At 37.3% G+C, this 16,129-nt stretch overlaps 1 protein-coding gene across 1 annotated transcript in view; it reads right to left on the bottom strand.

Moving 5' to 3' along the window:
* Nucleotides 1-701: 701 nt before the first annotated feature.
* The window catches only part of MYPN (myopalladin), a 59,618-nt gene continuing 44,190 nt past the window's right edge, over nt 702-16,129 (bottom strand). The window contains exons 13-20 of the mRNA XM_086752078.1: nt 13,212-13,433; nt 12,529-12,678; nt 11,562-11,641; nt 10,914-11,040; nt 9,156-9,363; nt 8,299-8,464; nt 7,553-7,686; nt 702-5,461 (exon numbers count right to left, since the gene is read on the bottom strand). Of these exons, the coding sequence (XP_086608204.1) occupies nt 5,292-5,461; nt 7,553-7,686; nt 8,299-8,464; nt 9,156-9,363; nt 10,914-11,040; nt 11,562-11,641; nt 12,529-12,678; nt 13,212-13,433 (1,257 nt within the window). The 3' untranslated portion in view covers nt 702-5,291. The remainder of the gene's footprint in view (nt 5,462-7,552; nt 7,687-8,298; nt 8,465-9,155; nt 9,364-10,913; nt 11,041-11,561; nt 11,642-12,528; nt 12,679-13,211; nt 13,434-16,129) is intronic.

The following is a 16,129-nucleotide window of genomic DNA, read 5'->3' as shown; positions in this document are numbered from 1 at the left end:
TTTTTTAGTATTTAGGTAAGTTTCCTATATCTTGTTAAGTAGAACTTCCCTGGTGAAGTCTTTGTGGATGTGTCTACTGTCACGTGATTCACTAGGCACAAAATTAAAAAAAAATGTTTTCCTGTCAAATTTTTGATTTTACAAAATAAGCTTTTGCCTTAAGATGGGTACCTTTGCACTTAGGTTTCCAGCTATTTGAGCTAAGTAGTATGGATGCGGTTTTCTGTAATTTAGGAGTGAAATTTATCAATATTTTAAAAATTCAGTAAGAATTTATAGAACAGCTTCTTTTTGATCTAAATATGTTCAGCTGTTCTATCTCTACAAAATATCCAGGGAAAAAAAACAAATGCACGGAGAATAAAGAGGTGTTTATTCATTCCCAACTCTACTAATGGACCTGTGTACAAAGAACATGCCAAGTCATTCAAGTTGAAGACATGTATAGGGAAGAGTGAAATTCAGTGTGGTTTATGTGTGTGTTTGGCACTCATTCAATTTTCACTTGTTCAAGTGCTGGATACATAGCTAAGAGTTGAAAAAATAAATCCTCTGTAACAGCCCTCCAGTGCCCTACTGCACAGAGAGGCTTCTTTTAAGTAATGTAAGATCTGATTCCATTAATCAGCTGTTGCAGCAAAGTTCTGAGGAAACCAGAGGTTTCAGTTTCACAATTACTTGAACACGTGAAGGACACACTCTTGTATGCAACTCTGAAGCATTTATTAAAGTTTATGTGAGACGAAGGGAAATACATTACTCAACAGGCAGATGTTTGTTTTTTCCTTTCATATGCACTTAAAATATACTTTAAAAGTGACATTAACATTTTTATTCCCAGTGAGAATGATCTTGGATCAAAAAATAAAAAGTATCAACTTTAATCAAGAAAAAATTATAAAATAGAATTTTAAGGCTCAAAGTGAACATCTTTGTATTGGAAATAGTAAGGCAATAAACAATGAATCACTTCTCCAAGATTTAACAGTTTAAATATTTCGTTAGGTCTTGCTAATAATTTTGTATGAAGACATTTTCCAGAAACCAATGCTTTTGAACCTGGTAGCGTTAAGAACACAGTTCTGAAAGGAATTCTTATTCCAGATTTGTTGCTTTGAAGTACCTATGATTACTGTCAACAGTTGGGATTGGCAGTTGTTTACACACTAAGATGAAGACTGCAGACTTGGTTTTTCGTGCTTGAAGTGTGTGCTCCCATCTTCTCCTCACGTTAGCAGACGTGAGGCATTCAGAAAGTATGCTCCACCTTCCCCATGGAAGCAAAGGGACTCAATCCAGCTGTTTTAAAGCAAGAAGTCCAACGATATCAGTATAAACTGCTATGTCATGCTGCTGAAGACTGGGTTTGCACCAAGCTGGACCAGAATTTCAAAGCAAATATAATACTTTTGCTTTCTAGAATTGCAATACAAAAGTTGTCATTTCTGCTCTTCTTTGAAATATACTGTGCCTCTGTTTGGTTGTGTACAAAACCAGGACTGGAAGGAAACAGGAAACTAAATAAACCTACAAGATTCCTAATCAGAAAACAGTGAGAGGTTACAAAATGGAGCATTTCTGTATCTCAGTGATACAATGTTACACTCCATCTTGTGGTGATTTAATGGACTCTTGGAAGATAATAGCTAACACTGGTTTCAGTGGATGTTCTAACATTGATTTTTGTTGTTGCAGTGGCCTGCCCTGGATAAGAGAATGAAATACCATGTTAGTGTGAAGTCAAAGTGGTTATTCAATTAAACAAAAACAATGAACAGCCAAGCTGTTCAGGAAGGGAGCACAGTTGCATAGTCTGTAGCGCATCTTGACACGGTATGATTAGCTAGTGCCATCCTTCACAGGACATGAACTCAATCAGCATCACATGTCTTGTGACAGCTCAGTGTGGTCTCTGCTGCTCACACAAGCCTTTTTCCCTTGGCGTTTCCATCAGTTAGCAACACAAACATAGGTTTTGTGTCTTTTTCTAGCAAGTCTTCTTTGTGATGAGCAAATCAATACTGCTTATTAACAGCATTTACATCCATTCACGTAAACTTCTTTCACATACTTATTTTATGGGCTCAGTATACGCAGAGGAGAAATGTCCTGTAGCAGTTAATGAGCAAAATTTAATGACTACAGACCATTTAGGATCAGATTCTGATTTTGTCTGTATCAGATGCACTGAAAGTAATTGAAATTACTGACTTCTGCATTATGTAGGGAGATACGATGGGTAAAGTTTTGATCCTTTTGCTAGTAAATTTTGTAAATGCTCAAGCAGAGAATGTTGTAGTTCAGCTGATCCACTCTCTGTAGCCTACCTTGCAGTGAGACTTCTGGGCCCCTTCTTGAATGACTAAGGATTAATCATTCTTACACAGATTTTTGGGAAAAGTCTTTCAGCAGTAGCTTCTTGTCCTCCCACTTCCAAAGAACTGAATGTACATTTTAAAAAACATTGCACTGCTTAATCCTCAGCTTGTCAGTTCAGGCTATATTGATGTAGGTTTGGGGACATTCCACTGAAATCACAGAGAAAAGGCTGAAGAGGTATGGTTTACGTATTTTCTCTGTGCACTTTGTATTTTAATTTGTATTGAGTTTTTGGGTGTGTTGTCTGATGTTGTAAAATACGAGAACCACTACTACTGTCAGTAATATTAACAGTATGATTCCAGAACTGGTAGCCAGATATTTGCTAATAGTAAGTACTAGTATTCCTTTCCTCTTAAGCATGTAAAGACCTCTGATTAAGTGATGACTCTTGTAGTTAGAATTACCTAATAGGATGTATCCCAGTCAAAAAGGAAAAGTGTGTGCTTACTTGAATTCTTAGTGTCTACTCAGTCAATAACTTATTCCACATAGGGTATTCAGACAGGCAGTACAAAGTAAAATAATTTAGGACGTATAGAGTGCTTTAGGTCCGAAGGAACCTCAGGAAGTCATCTGGTCCAACTCCTCACTCAAAGCCACGCAGGGAGGACACAGGGGAGTTCTAAGCAGACAGTCGCTTGACTAAGCCCATGCTAGTGTAAAGCCTGATAACTGATCACAACGTGGAATACTTCGGGTCAAAATCTACTCTTCAGTTCTTTCATGAAATAATGGGAAGACCAGGGCTGTAGATGGGACTAGAATTTGATCTTTTGCATCTAATTTCCTCTCTTCTCGCTTCCCAATAGCACTGGATTAAATAAGCAAAGTGCAATAACTTTCCTTGGATTGTTTTCCCAAGAGTAGTTACTAATGTGGGAAACTCTAATTTTTGGATTGCCTAACTCAGTCGAGGTTTAGTTTTGGAATCCCTAAGCCATCCTAAAAACAAGTGAAGATAAGAGGAGCAGTAGCTTCTCTGTCCTAGAAAATCAGATACACAATCTGTCTTATGTTGGGCACCCCATAACTGAAGTCTCCTGAATCAATGCATCACTTTTAATAGCTGCTATTTTTATTTTGTTTGCCAGCAAGGAGGTACAACACGGGCAACAACTGGTATTTCTACTTTCCCACTTAAATACCTGCACCTTCTTTTGTGTCTCAGGATGCGAATGTACTTTAGTTTCCTGGTCTGTTCAGTCTGGAGTGAATCGCTTGAGATTCCTCACACAAGCATGGAAGTTATAGTGATTTTTTGTTTTATGGTCTTCACTCAGGTGGGAAGTGGAAAAATACAAGAAATTCACTTCCTCTAAACCCCTAAGGCACCAACAGTTAGAGACAACGTATGCTGTATTTGAAGGAAACCCAACGGAAGACTCTCTCAGTCTCTGGCTATATCCAGTATCCTTTTGCTCTAAAGATAACTCCTTGTTGTTTTCTTTGCATATGTAATTTTTTTAAGTTACATTTTTAACTTTGAAAAAATCCAAATAAGGTCTAAAATGAAAGTATCTGTTAATTTTTCTTTTCAGTTCTGTGACTTTGATTAGGACTTTGTTGCATTCTCTAGCCACGGTTGAAAGCAGTAAGAACTGCTTGAAAACAATATCCAAAGAAGAGAGATACCAATAATTTAAAGATGCAGGAAATCGTCTGAGACATTCACAGATTCTAAGTGCTGGGAGGTATTAATACAACTATATAGATTCTAAATATAATTAAATCAGTCATTAAGTGTTGTCACTTAACAACTTCTGTTGCACTTCCATTAACTCGCCTTATTTATTACTACTATTAGTTACAGTAGATTTTTTCAGCTCTTTGCACCTAACTGTTGCTTAACTTCATAACTTCGTATATTAACAGAATTTTCTCTGTCTTTATAGTAGACACCACACTTGTGATTATTTCTGAAAGGATGTTGAAAACTTGAATTCTACCAGATAATAATTCCTTTTCAGTTAAATAAAAAATGAGCTAGATGGTAGATGTACTTTTCTTTTACTCACATTAAAAATCAGGAAAAATAGACTGGTATTTAAAAACCATGAAGTTACAAGCTTGATATCATCTGTGGTTAAAGGCAGAGAATCACTATAACTGTAAAGAAAAAAAATATGAAGCATATCTGGAAAATAGTTTCAGCTGTAGGCTCGAGAGTACATGCTTCAGACAACAGGAATTTTGGTTTCCTATGTTGGTGTCCTATGCATGTGCCCTGTACCTTACTTTATGAATCCTTACACCATGAGTACACAGTTCATGGGGTACACACACACACAAATATAAATATATAGGGTATACAGCTGTACCTACATGAAACACTATATTTATCTAGTCTTGAGTTCAAAAATTCTATGATTATCTGGCATAATAATATATAAAAATGAGTTACATCTTTTCCCTTTAACTTGTGCTTTGTGATTATCTGGCATGTTTTTTTTTTAGAATTACATTCAAAGTCATGTTGTTTACCCTCCTTCAGGATTGTAATGTCAATGTTTTCACTGGCATTATTCCAGCTAAACATCATCAATCCTTAACATGGCTTGCTACAGTACAGTAGCTTTAATTCAAGCAGTAAAAGTGGTATTGGCTTTTAAGTGCTGAAAACTTTTTTTACCATGTAATTCTTAGCAGACTACACAGTACTGGATTTATTGCACAACACTCCATACCACAATTATCCTGCAGTAAAATAATATGCAAAATCTTGTACGATATGTTACTTGCAACATTTGCAGCATTGCAGCAGCAGTACACTTAATTACAAACAAGTCGCTTGTAAACCTTGAGCATCTTGACTTGTACCTCTTTTTTTTTTTTCTTTTCCTTTTTTTTTTTTTTCCCCCACAGTTCTAATATCTCTGCAGGTGTAACTGGAACAATAGTTTGTTTGTTTTTCAAAGTTCTTCACTTTCCACCACCTTTTGGGTTGGGGATGAAAACAACATAGGGCTTTCAGTAGTTGGGAAGGCAGGAAAAATGTCGAGTCCTTGACCAGTAAGGTTTGCATACCGGCTGTTACCTGATCGAAGCTTTATTGGTTGTGGAATTTGATGATGCCACTGAGCTGAAGCAACAGAAACAGAATAGGCAGTATAAACCTCTAAGTCAGCAATGAAACAACAGAAATCAATGCACACAAATGGAAAGTTGCTTCCAACATCCTTGAAGAGAGCACAGCATTGTTGTTCCCTGTTTTAGGATCTGCCCCTTCAAATATTATCATTCACATAGGTTATATATTGAGTATTTTTATTGAAGTCTACTGATGGAATTCCATCCCTGTTCAATTCAATGGCAACATTTACACGGATTTTACAAAGTCTAAAATTTAATAATTTAGTCTTTGTAGCCTTCTCCAAAGCTCTTGGAGTCAGAACTAAAAACATACCATAGCATGAACAGAGATGAAGAAGCTGGACACGGCTCTGATTGTGTACTACTCCATCTTCTAGGGGACTTTTCTTCCTGAATTTTTTTTTTTGGTGGTATTTAATTTCAAAGTAATAATCTAGGGATTTTTTTTTAAAAGAAATTATTACAATTTTTATTTCCCTCTACTACTTATAACTAGTAACACGTGTTTCTTAGGTTTTTTAAAAGATACTGAAGGAAATGTAATCCAAAGACACATACTCAGTAATTTAAAAGTAACATTCAACAAGTTCCCATATGGACAAATACTGCCACTATTTTCTAAGAATATCTAGCTATTACATAATACTTAACAGTAGTTATTCTCAAAACACTTCCAAGAGGGGAAATTGCTATTATCTTTGCCAGTATTTATCTATACAAAACCTCCAGGTCTGAACCCAAACTGGACAAACGTATCTGTCAGCAATTAAAATGAAAAGGTAGAAGTTCAGTCTACAGTACTCTGAGAATAGCTTTGTTTGGGAGACCTACACTGATAGGAAATGTTCATTATCTTTCCATGCTGAATTTTGACCCACTCTTTTTGGAAATATTTGAACAAGAGCCTCCTTTTTTTCTTGGAGCCCCGATTTGTTTCTATTTGAACAATACACTCATTATTTATTGTACTTTTTTCTTTGCATATGGAATTGCAAATATTAGATCACACTTTCAATCCCCCAACCCCATCTATTCAAAATAGCACAAAGAAAAATTACTTCTGTCACTCCCTTTTGTGCGTAACACTTGCAGAGTCTTTAGAAAATATGGTTGGAATCGGGAAACATTTAGTCTCCAGCTTTTTTTTCTGTTTGTACCTTGAATCCTTTATATGAAAATTGAATTTATGTTTTTCAACGTTTAGCTACCTAAGGAATTATATTTTCATTTTATGTGACCTTTGTTGAATCAGGCTCTTGCCAGCCCTCTCGAACATTACATGACCGTTGTCTGTATCACCACAAGGTGGCAGAAAACTGACAGAGATGCACTGGTGACTTGTGGTTATCGCTGATCTTTAATTAAGTGGGATTTTTTTTTTTAAATGATAAATACGAGGTTGAAAACGTGGTTTCTTTTCCCTTTGAGGGTATGGCTCTAATCCAGTAGTTTGTGGAATGCGTTTTCTGTTTTATGCTGCTTAAGTGATCGAAGTACTCTCTTGCTCTAGATAAATTGTCTTGACTATTACATCTTGCATAGATAGAGTAATTAAATGATGTGCTGTAGTTCTTGAACTGGGCTGGAGCCTTCTGAGTCCTAGACAAACATATTAGATGCAAACTAGCCTCCATTAATTAAGCGTAGTCTGCATTATACGTGCTCCATAGAAGAAGAGGTCTACTTTCTTGTCTGAATTTATTTTTCCATCTCAGGTCAGGGCTCTAGCACAGGCATGTGTCAGAGAGAACAGAGTTAAGGTTCAGCTTGAATACATGTTTATTGTGTGCTTGCATGTCTAGGACATTTCGAAGGTGGCAAATAGGAGTAGAGAATACAGTGCAAAACTCCTCTTCTATATTTTTCCCCTTACCTGCCTTTAAACTGGTGCAGGAGAGCTAATTTGGCCATTTAGCTGTATTATTATACCTCCTCCTGGTGGCCATATTAAGCTGTAGCCATGCTGTGACACTAATTTCTAATCCACATCAAAACTAGCAATTTACAGGCTAAGAACTAGGTGAGGGCTGAGACTAGTCAAAGCAAATAAATTCTGATTTATTTGCTAGCCCGTACTTACCGTATATGTCAAGTCTAGCAGTACAAGAGACAATACCAGCTTCGTTTTTTGCGGACAAGGTATACCAGCCAGCATCTGCTTTCCTGGCAGGTTGAATCAGGAGGCAGACATACCCTGTTGTATCTTGATGCATGCTGGGAAAACAAGTGTGTTGGAGTTAGTATTTCTCAACAGCCTGTCAACTTTGAGATTTTACAATATGTACATTAAAAACGAAATAGGTTGTAACTTCTGTTCCTAAAGAGGTAACGTTCCAAGGCGTTTATAGTCAATAGATTTGCTTTCAGTATGGCCTCAATCAGTAATCAGAGTAGCTGAAATCTGTTCTTGGTCCTCTCAGCTGTGCAAAGCCATGGTGTGACAGCGTGAGCTGAATTGTTGCTCTGTATCTGTTAATATTGGAATTGTTTATTGAATTCCAAAGAACTAAACCCATACAAAGCTCCTACATGGTATTTTAGGACAGTTGTTCGTTTTACGTTAACTACAGTGTTTGCATGTGTACGTATATGTATAAAGGTCCATCACCATTCTCTGCAGCCGGGGTATATTATGCTCCATACCTTTATTCTGACTCAAGGAAATAGCTGCTGTTCATTTCACAGTGAAGCCAGCTTTTTAAAACTTTATGTGAATGAAAGAAATTATTTTCAGAACACCACCACTTGTACTTATCACACAGGTTTTCATGGAAACAATTGCTCCAGCCACAAGAAACTCCAAGCATGAGTATGACAGTACAGTACCTCATCCTCTCTCTGTTTGATGGGATGGTCTCATTATCCTTCTTCCAGTAAAATATGGGGGGTGGCATTCCCACAACTCTGCACTCTAATCTGACGGGGTACCCTTCAGGAACGCCACAGTTCTGAAGCTTCTCCAAAAACATGGGAGCTTTTTTAACTTCCTTTGCTGGAAAAAACAAAAAGAATTATTGAACAACAAGTATTTGATTCTTTGTTTCACTTTGAACAGTATGGAAGAACACGACCAAAAATTATTCTTGTGATACCAAAATAGGTTGTGACTTTTTAATGGGATGTTGGAAGGATAGTGAAATGCCGTGACATAGCCTCTCTAAGGGAACATAAAGAAAATAATAGGCAGAACTGATGTTCATAAAAAAAGGTATGCATATCTAGTGGGTCTAAACATACTACCAGGAAATTAATCCCAGCTCTGTGAATTTCAGTATCTCACATCTTGTAAGGCTTTATTAAAGAACAGTATTCAGGTTTGCATTTTTCTATTTAAAAATGTTTTTAAAGTAATAAAACTGTGACTGAAATCTAGGAGACCTCAACATATATTATTAATTCAAACTCTAAGCATTTTCTGGGGGGAAAATTAAGAATGTCATTTTGCAAAAGTGATGATGAGACAGAATTCTTACAGCCCTCTGTTAATAACAGGAGTGCACCTATTGACTGAGCACCAGATCCATTTCCCTCCATCACATGAGTTTTATAGCTGTTGAACCCTCCTGCTATCAATGGATTAACTATTTATTTATACTTGTCAGTAGGGAAACTAAGCAAGGTAAGTTTGAAGAAGTGAGTACAAATAACTTCATCATTGTGACTAATTTTTCGATTATTCTTACCTACAACAGTGAGCTCCAGACTAAATGAATTTTGTCCTGTTCTATTAGTCGCAAGGCAAGTATAAGTTCCAGCATCATTTTGTGAGAGAGGATCAATAAGCAGAGAGTGAACTCCAGTCTCTCTGACCAGCATCTTGTGGGTGCCATCTGGTAGCACAGGTTTGCCGTTCAGAAGCCACGTCAGGTCTGGAGTTGGTAACCCGCTCACCTAACAGACAGAGAAACAGCTAGAGACAAATGTTGAACTGACAAACAGATTTTAGTAAATTCGCAGGTAAGCCTTTTTTCAAATACCTTCTGAATTATTTCAGAACTTAGAACAGAGATTTTTTTTTTTCATTTCTCAGTTTCTGTTTTTCTGCTGATTAGTTCCAAAAGGGAGAAAAACAAAACAAACAAGCAACAAAATCCTGAGAGAAACAAATACGTGAAATGCCTAGATGTTTTTTAGTCAGAACGGAAGAAACTTGGTTATATACCAAATTCACAAAAGACTTCTAACAATATGTTAGTTGGTTTTGTTTGTTTGTTTGTTTTTTAATGTTGAGTATAAATCAAAACCCTGGATCTAAACCACTACAGAGTTTAATAGAGATGAAAGAGTTCTATACAAAGACTTCGTATTTCATAAAATTTGATGAAGAATGATACAGTTCTTTGTAGCTGTTAAACTTACGTGCTTTAGAACACTATAGATTAAGTAATTTTTAGAAAGATTATTAGGCTGTATTATAGTCTTAAAGATCTTTCCGATAGATAGAAGTACTTACTCATGTCTAAAATATTGCTTTCCAAACAATATTCTACAAACCAGAGAAACAGGGAAGTGGAACTTTCCTGAATGAGGGCTGCTGTCTTTCAGGTTTGTGCAATGCCAGACATGCCTTAAGGCTTCACAAGCTCTGCCAGGATAGCAGAGCTAAGAATAACCAAATTCTTTGGCATGCTCCCTAGTAAACTTTACATCATAAATTAAGTAGTAATGAATCTTGTTCATCTTCAGGGCATTAACTTCTGCTTCTGCTCCTACCTTGAAGAGTATAGGAGACAATCTAGAGCATGGAAGGGGTCAGTGTCAGTATTACCACCTTTGCTGTGCTACTGGGACAGAGGGCTACCAAAATATGTTGGAGCAGATGAGTTTCTTAAAGCTATTCAGTAACAGGATGTTCACTGTGTGTACTCTAACCTCTGACAACTCTCTCATGGGGATTTGAATTTGTAAATGGGGATGTTTCTGCATCTGTGCATGCTGGGGAAGCATAAAATGAACTGGGCTCTGTTCCCTCTTTTCAGGGAGCATTAATCTTCAGTAATTCAGTCCAATACAATGGGAACATTTGTTTGAACAGAATCCAACTTGCTGAATCCTCTCTTTCTCATGGTTTTGTGCTATTCTGGATTATGTTCAAGAATCTGATAATGGAGCAGAAGGACCTGTCATTCCCAGATGAACTTCTGGAGTTCAGACTGGTAAAGGACACGGTGAACGTATCTAGTAATCTGAACAGCTCACAGTAAGTGAGCCTTCTATTTCTGGGGTTGTGTTTTCAGTGTTCTTCATTCCACATAGCATGTGTTGAAAAGAAATCTCCTGAATCAGCTCAGAGACAACAGCAATAAGAAATAATTTTTTAAAATGAAGTGTTAAAACTTTAACAGAAAATGTTCATGCATGCAATAAAGAATATGAGAACACCTAACAATACCCGTACAGAAGTAGGGAAAGTGAGAATGAACAGAAGAAACAGTTAATACCTTACAGTCCAACCTACAAAGTCCCCCTTCGTGTGCTACCATGTCACCCGGAGCCTGTAGAAAGTATGGCCTGAAAAAGCGTTCTTGAACTGCCTCTTTGTCTCCTTCTGGTGCTCGGGGTCGTGTTCTGCAACACAAAAATTGCATGTGTATGTTTGGAAGTCAAACTTTTTTTTTCCTAATGCTTAAAGAAAGGAAGAAATTGTGGAAAAGGATGAACAGATAGCTTGAGTTAAATAAAAGAGCAGAAAGAAATGGACTGCTTGTCTTTTAATACTTGCATATTTTCCACTTAGAAAAGTTATCAAATTAACTATATTGTGTAGTATCATTGGATTCCCAAGCTGTTCTTAGCTTCTTTTTGCTTTTTTGGCTGAATATCATCTTGCTAGTCCGTCCCTTGCCTTTAACTCCAATGCAACAGGTAAATGAAATAATACTTTACACTTAAACTTCCCTGTGTTTGATGATGACTTTCAAAAATACTACATTCTAGAAGTGACCTGGTGGGAGGAAGCTGCTGCTACTATTTCCATTTTATGGCTGAGAACTGAAGTATAGAGTGCATTGAAGTACAGTAGCTAGTTATTTTGAATGCGCTCAGTACGAAGCATAAAGAGCGTCTGAAGGTCTTTTCTTTCCTTTTACCTGTGAGGCTGAATTGTTGATATTCGGCCCCGAACGGGGATACTCTGAACCATCAGGTGGCCTGAACAACTGATTCTCCCCTGCAAATCGTAACAGAAACAGAATTAATAGTTGGTTAGTAGCTCATTTCATTTTAAAGTATAAATATCTAACATTTACAATGCATCAGGATTTATTTTTAACAAGTAACTGAACTGCAGTGTCAATATTACTTTTTCAAAGTGAATGCTATTAGCATGCAGTGGCGTGCAGTTGAGGGGGGGTTTCATTGTGTGTCTGGAGCGGTCTCTTTCTCAGACTCTCAAGGCTGTGGCAATGCACTTAGCAGTGGTGCTGTGTAAACCAGCTTAAGCGGTGTCTGTCCCTGCTTGTTCATTCCTGCCGCTGTGTCTCCACAGGTACGCTCTGCTAGTACCTTTGCACTACCATACTTGTTTATGCAGCCACACAGAAACAGAAAAGTAGTTGGGTTGAAATATGATTCAGAAAAAAAAGGAAAAATTTAAACTGGAAAAAGTTACCTGATGTACTTGAGTGTACTGCTAAATAAACAGCTAAATAAACACTCTAGCACATAGGGTGAAGGAGAATGGTATTAGGGGATGAAACTGTTTCCCTTGAAACAAAACTTTTTGTTTCCTTTGTCTTTCTGCCTGAAATATCATGTCTGCCTTGTCACCACATCTCAAAAGATATCTGTCGGCAACAGAGGAGGGGTCAGAAGATAGAGCAGGAGTTATTAATGTGAAAAAAATGTCCCTAATGACTGTGAGTGGGATGTATAAGAAAAGGGGAGTAGTTCCATCATTCTTCATGATGTGGTTTCCTCTCCTGTCCTCTGAATCCTCTGATTTTTGATACAGTCACCACTCAATGTCAGACTGGGTTGCACAGTCTGTGTTCCTATTAACATATATTGGAAAAAGATGAAACAAGCATTTTTGTAGAGGAAAACAGAACACCTTACTTGTGGGTTTGCAGCCATAATCGTATAGTTGCCATCATCATCATTAGTAGAGGCTTCAATGTGTAAAGAACATGTTCCATCTTCTTCTCTGTTCATTTTGAAATGCGTGTTTTTCTTTGAAATCTGCTTGCCATCCTTGAACCAGTATACCTGTAGTGATCAGACCCCCCGCCCCCAGTGACTTAACACTTGCTCTGTGGTGGAATAGTGACTAGAAAAAAAATGTAGATAAGAACATGGCATAAGTTGACCAATTGCTGGTAAAAAATTTAGAATATAAAATCAGTTACAGTGTGAAATAGAATGATTCCAGGTTGAACTCAGAAAGCTGCATATCTCCTTTACATAGCTGAGCCTGTCAGGTTTGCTTTTCTTGGTTATATACACATTACTGGTTATCTCAGATCAGCTCTCATCTTCCTGAGAAGTTAATTTTTATGAAATTCTGTTTCTCTTGGAGTCAGGTGGTGTGAGGCAGTCCATACAAGTACATCAAGGCCTGATACGTGCTCAGGAGTTGATATTGTTATTTTAGAAAGCGGGTGGGAAATAATTTGTTTTAGAGCTCTCTTCACAGAGCTGTGTTCTTAGGAGTGAGACTTTCCAGAGGGATGTATAGAAAATAGCAGGTAGTTGATTTTTGTTCCTTTACCACTAACAGTGAGAATGACATAATGACATACCTTGGGAACAGGTATTCCAACTATTTTGCAAGTGAATGTGATAGGAGATCCTTCCATTACCCGAAAATGCTTGAGTCTCTTGTCAAAGATCGGTGCTATGTATTTGCCTGTAGGGATTTCCTCATGATGGACTTCATCATCTGATTCATCCACTGGAGTACGTTCAAGGCGAAATTCTATTTCGTTCATCAGCCTCTGCTCAAAGCTCGAAATCCTGTATTCCTGCAGAGTGAGAGAGGCATGGTTCTGAACAAGACGAGTCGCATTCTGTGGTATTTGCAGTCATTTGCGCTTTTAGACTAATTTTAAAATGAGTGAAAATAAAAAAGCCTACATACTAGGACACATTGAAACAGTCTGAATTTGGTCTGCAGGCACAGATTCTCACTGCTTCTAAAGTTTGCAGAATGTAATTAATGAAACTGAGGGTTTTTTTTAGAGGCAGCTAAAAAATGAAACATGTAATTTCTCTAAGTCTCCATGAAAAAAAAACTATGCTCTTGCACACTTGATCAAAACATCATTAAAATACACCAAATTTTTGAGGATTTTGTGATCTCATATTAGTCACTTGAAATTACAGAAATGAATACTGGTGTATATTTCAATTCGCAATTAGATAAGGAAAACTATACATACTAAAAGAGAAAACTAGGGAGAAAGTGAAATATTTTCAGAATAATTTATCTTCAGGTTAAAACCTGACCAGATTTCTAGCTGATGTAACTGAGAAAGCAAAACATCACATCTAAATCCTTAGAAGATTAAACAGATGATGCAAGAAAACCAGTATATTTGTACATAAATGACCATTTCCAGATAGTTTGATGTGATTATGAGCTTCCTCCTAATCCCATGAAGTCAATTAGAAACCTCTTGTTACTTAGCTGTTTTGCATGGGGATGTTTCTTCTCTAGGCCAAGAGGCATTTGACCAAATATCTCCTCCTCCTTTTTTAAATACAATTTTAGAAACTGGTGAATAGTAAATAAGGATGTAGCCTATCCTTAGATATATTCCATTTGCTAAAAAAACAAGGTTCAACAAATAACACTTGTCTGAAATCTTCTAGCAAGTTAATGGAAGAACCAGAAAAGATCACAAATCACTGGGACTTACATCCCTGATCATTTAGCCATTCCATCATACTGCTGATTATGCTTTTGACCAGTTGTTCCTAAATAGTAAGGAGCAAAGATTTTAGCTGACAAAGTCTTCTGATTTCTTCAGGAGACCAACAAGACAGAGTGGCCAAAGGTTGAGAGGTTACGGGGAATTTTGAGGAGACAGGTCTGTGAGACTTGGGGGTGAGAGGAGGAAAACGTGGCAGCCACAAAGTAAAAGAAGTTGGAAGTTGCCATGGTGGAATAAACCCCCTGGTAATATTTGATTTTGGTACTGTAAAGGTAGATGTTGTATATCAGTCTCTTAATCTAAAATATTTTTGGGGGGAGTTGCTCTAAGATCAGCTCTAATAAAGATGAGCTATGGGAGGAAAAGGCAGACAGGTCAGAGTAGGGAGGAAAGGACTTTGACAAATGAACTCTCTTTACTGGAAATGAAGTCCTCCTTCCGCTTCTCCCCTCTTCTCTGATGCTGTAGGGCTGTTCCTTCCACACACACAGCTTTGGAGCAGTGCCGATAATCACAAGGTAACAGGAGTGTTCACTTAGGTTGCTAGGTCCCCGATTCAAGATACCTTCCTTACCCTTAACACTCTCCCTCCACTCAGACAGGGAGAGTCTGCTCTCTGGTACCTTCTTCAAGCGTACCAATGCGAGTGCAGCTTTGCCAAGCAGAACTTTTTGACCTTGCGGGTCTGGATAAGTGTGAGCAAGATATGAGCCAAAGGATGGGAGCCAGCCACTAGATGGTATCATCCACTTTCTTGGTTGGCTTTGCTTGCTCTGTGGGCTGGCCAACAGCTGGTGGTCGGCAAACAGCCTTCTAAAGTTTCATCTTGTTGAGCTTTTTTTTCTTTCACCAGCATGTCTCAACAAATCACTTCAAGAGATCAAATTCTAATCTCAGTTAAGCCAGTGTAAAACTGGAGATTCTCTACTTTCTGACCAACCAAAGCTATAATTTTTCCCTTTAGATGGTGAGAGCTGATTATGATGTTCTAAGGGAAAGTTAAGCAATCAGTCTTTTACCCTTCATACTGAAAAAAGTCTCTGTGTTTTTGGGAACAAAGAATCAAATGAAAATCAAGCAGTGACTACTATGTTTTAAGTAGCAGCCATGTCACCAAAATGGACTGCAGTCATAATTTTGATTCTAGAGTCTCCCATAAATTAAGGAATTCAGACCTCAATACTTTGTTGCTAGCAATGTACTGAAGAATGTATTTGAATTTTTGTTTTCCTTCCATTTCTTTGAGAGTTTTAATAGTTTCCTTCATGTTGTTTAGGTAGTTCTTGACAGCAGAGAGCAAAATCTGTGGCATAAAAATTGCACCTACTGAGAAAGGATTACCTTGAGTCTCTGAAGTTTCTAGTAGAACCTGAAGATAAGATACCTAATTCTTCTAAGAATGAAATTGTTTTCAAGGATTACACATGCTATGTGGCCTTTAGAAATGTGGAGGCTAATTATGGATTAATTAAGATAGAAGTAATCTCTTTCTCTTCTTCTCTTTCCATTGTCTAATGGTTTGTCACATGAATAAAGGCTAGGGCAATATTGCAAGTATGGTACAGAGAGTCTAATTTCTGCCTGTTTAAACATATTACTGTTTATTATGTAATGACTCTCTCAAAAAAAATGTAATTATTTCTGGATATTGGTTATATGACAGCATAATTATAAAGCCAAATACATTGTTTTGCATACATGTTTCTCATCTATTGAATGGGAGCACTTTTGAGCACTGTTAGTCCCTTTGTAAAGATAAACCATTTTTCAAGTGTTATGCATGT

The sequence above is a fragment of the Chlamydotis macqueenii genome, chromosome 7, assembly GCF_036417535.1.
Source record: "Chlamydotis macqueenii isolate bChlMac1 chromosome 7, bChlMac1.mat, whole genome shotgun sequence".
Classification (NCBI taxonomy): domain Eukaryota; kingdom Metazoa; phylum Chordata; class Aves; order Otidiformes; family Otididae; genus Chlamydotis; species Chlamydotis macqueenii.
This window is presented reverse-complemented; position numbering and strand designations above follow the sequence as displayed.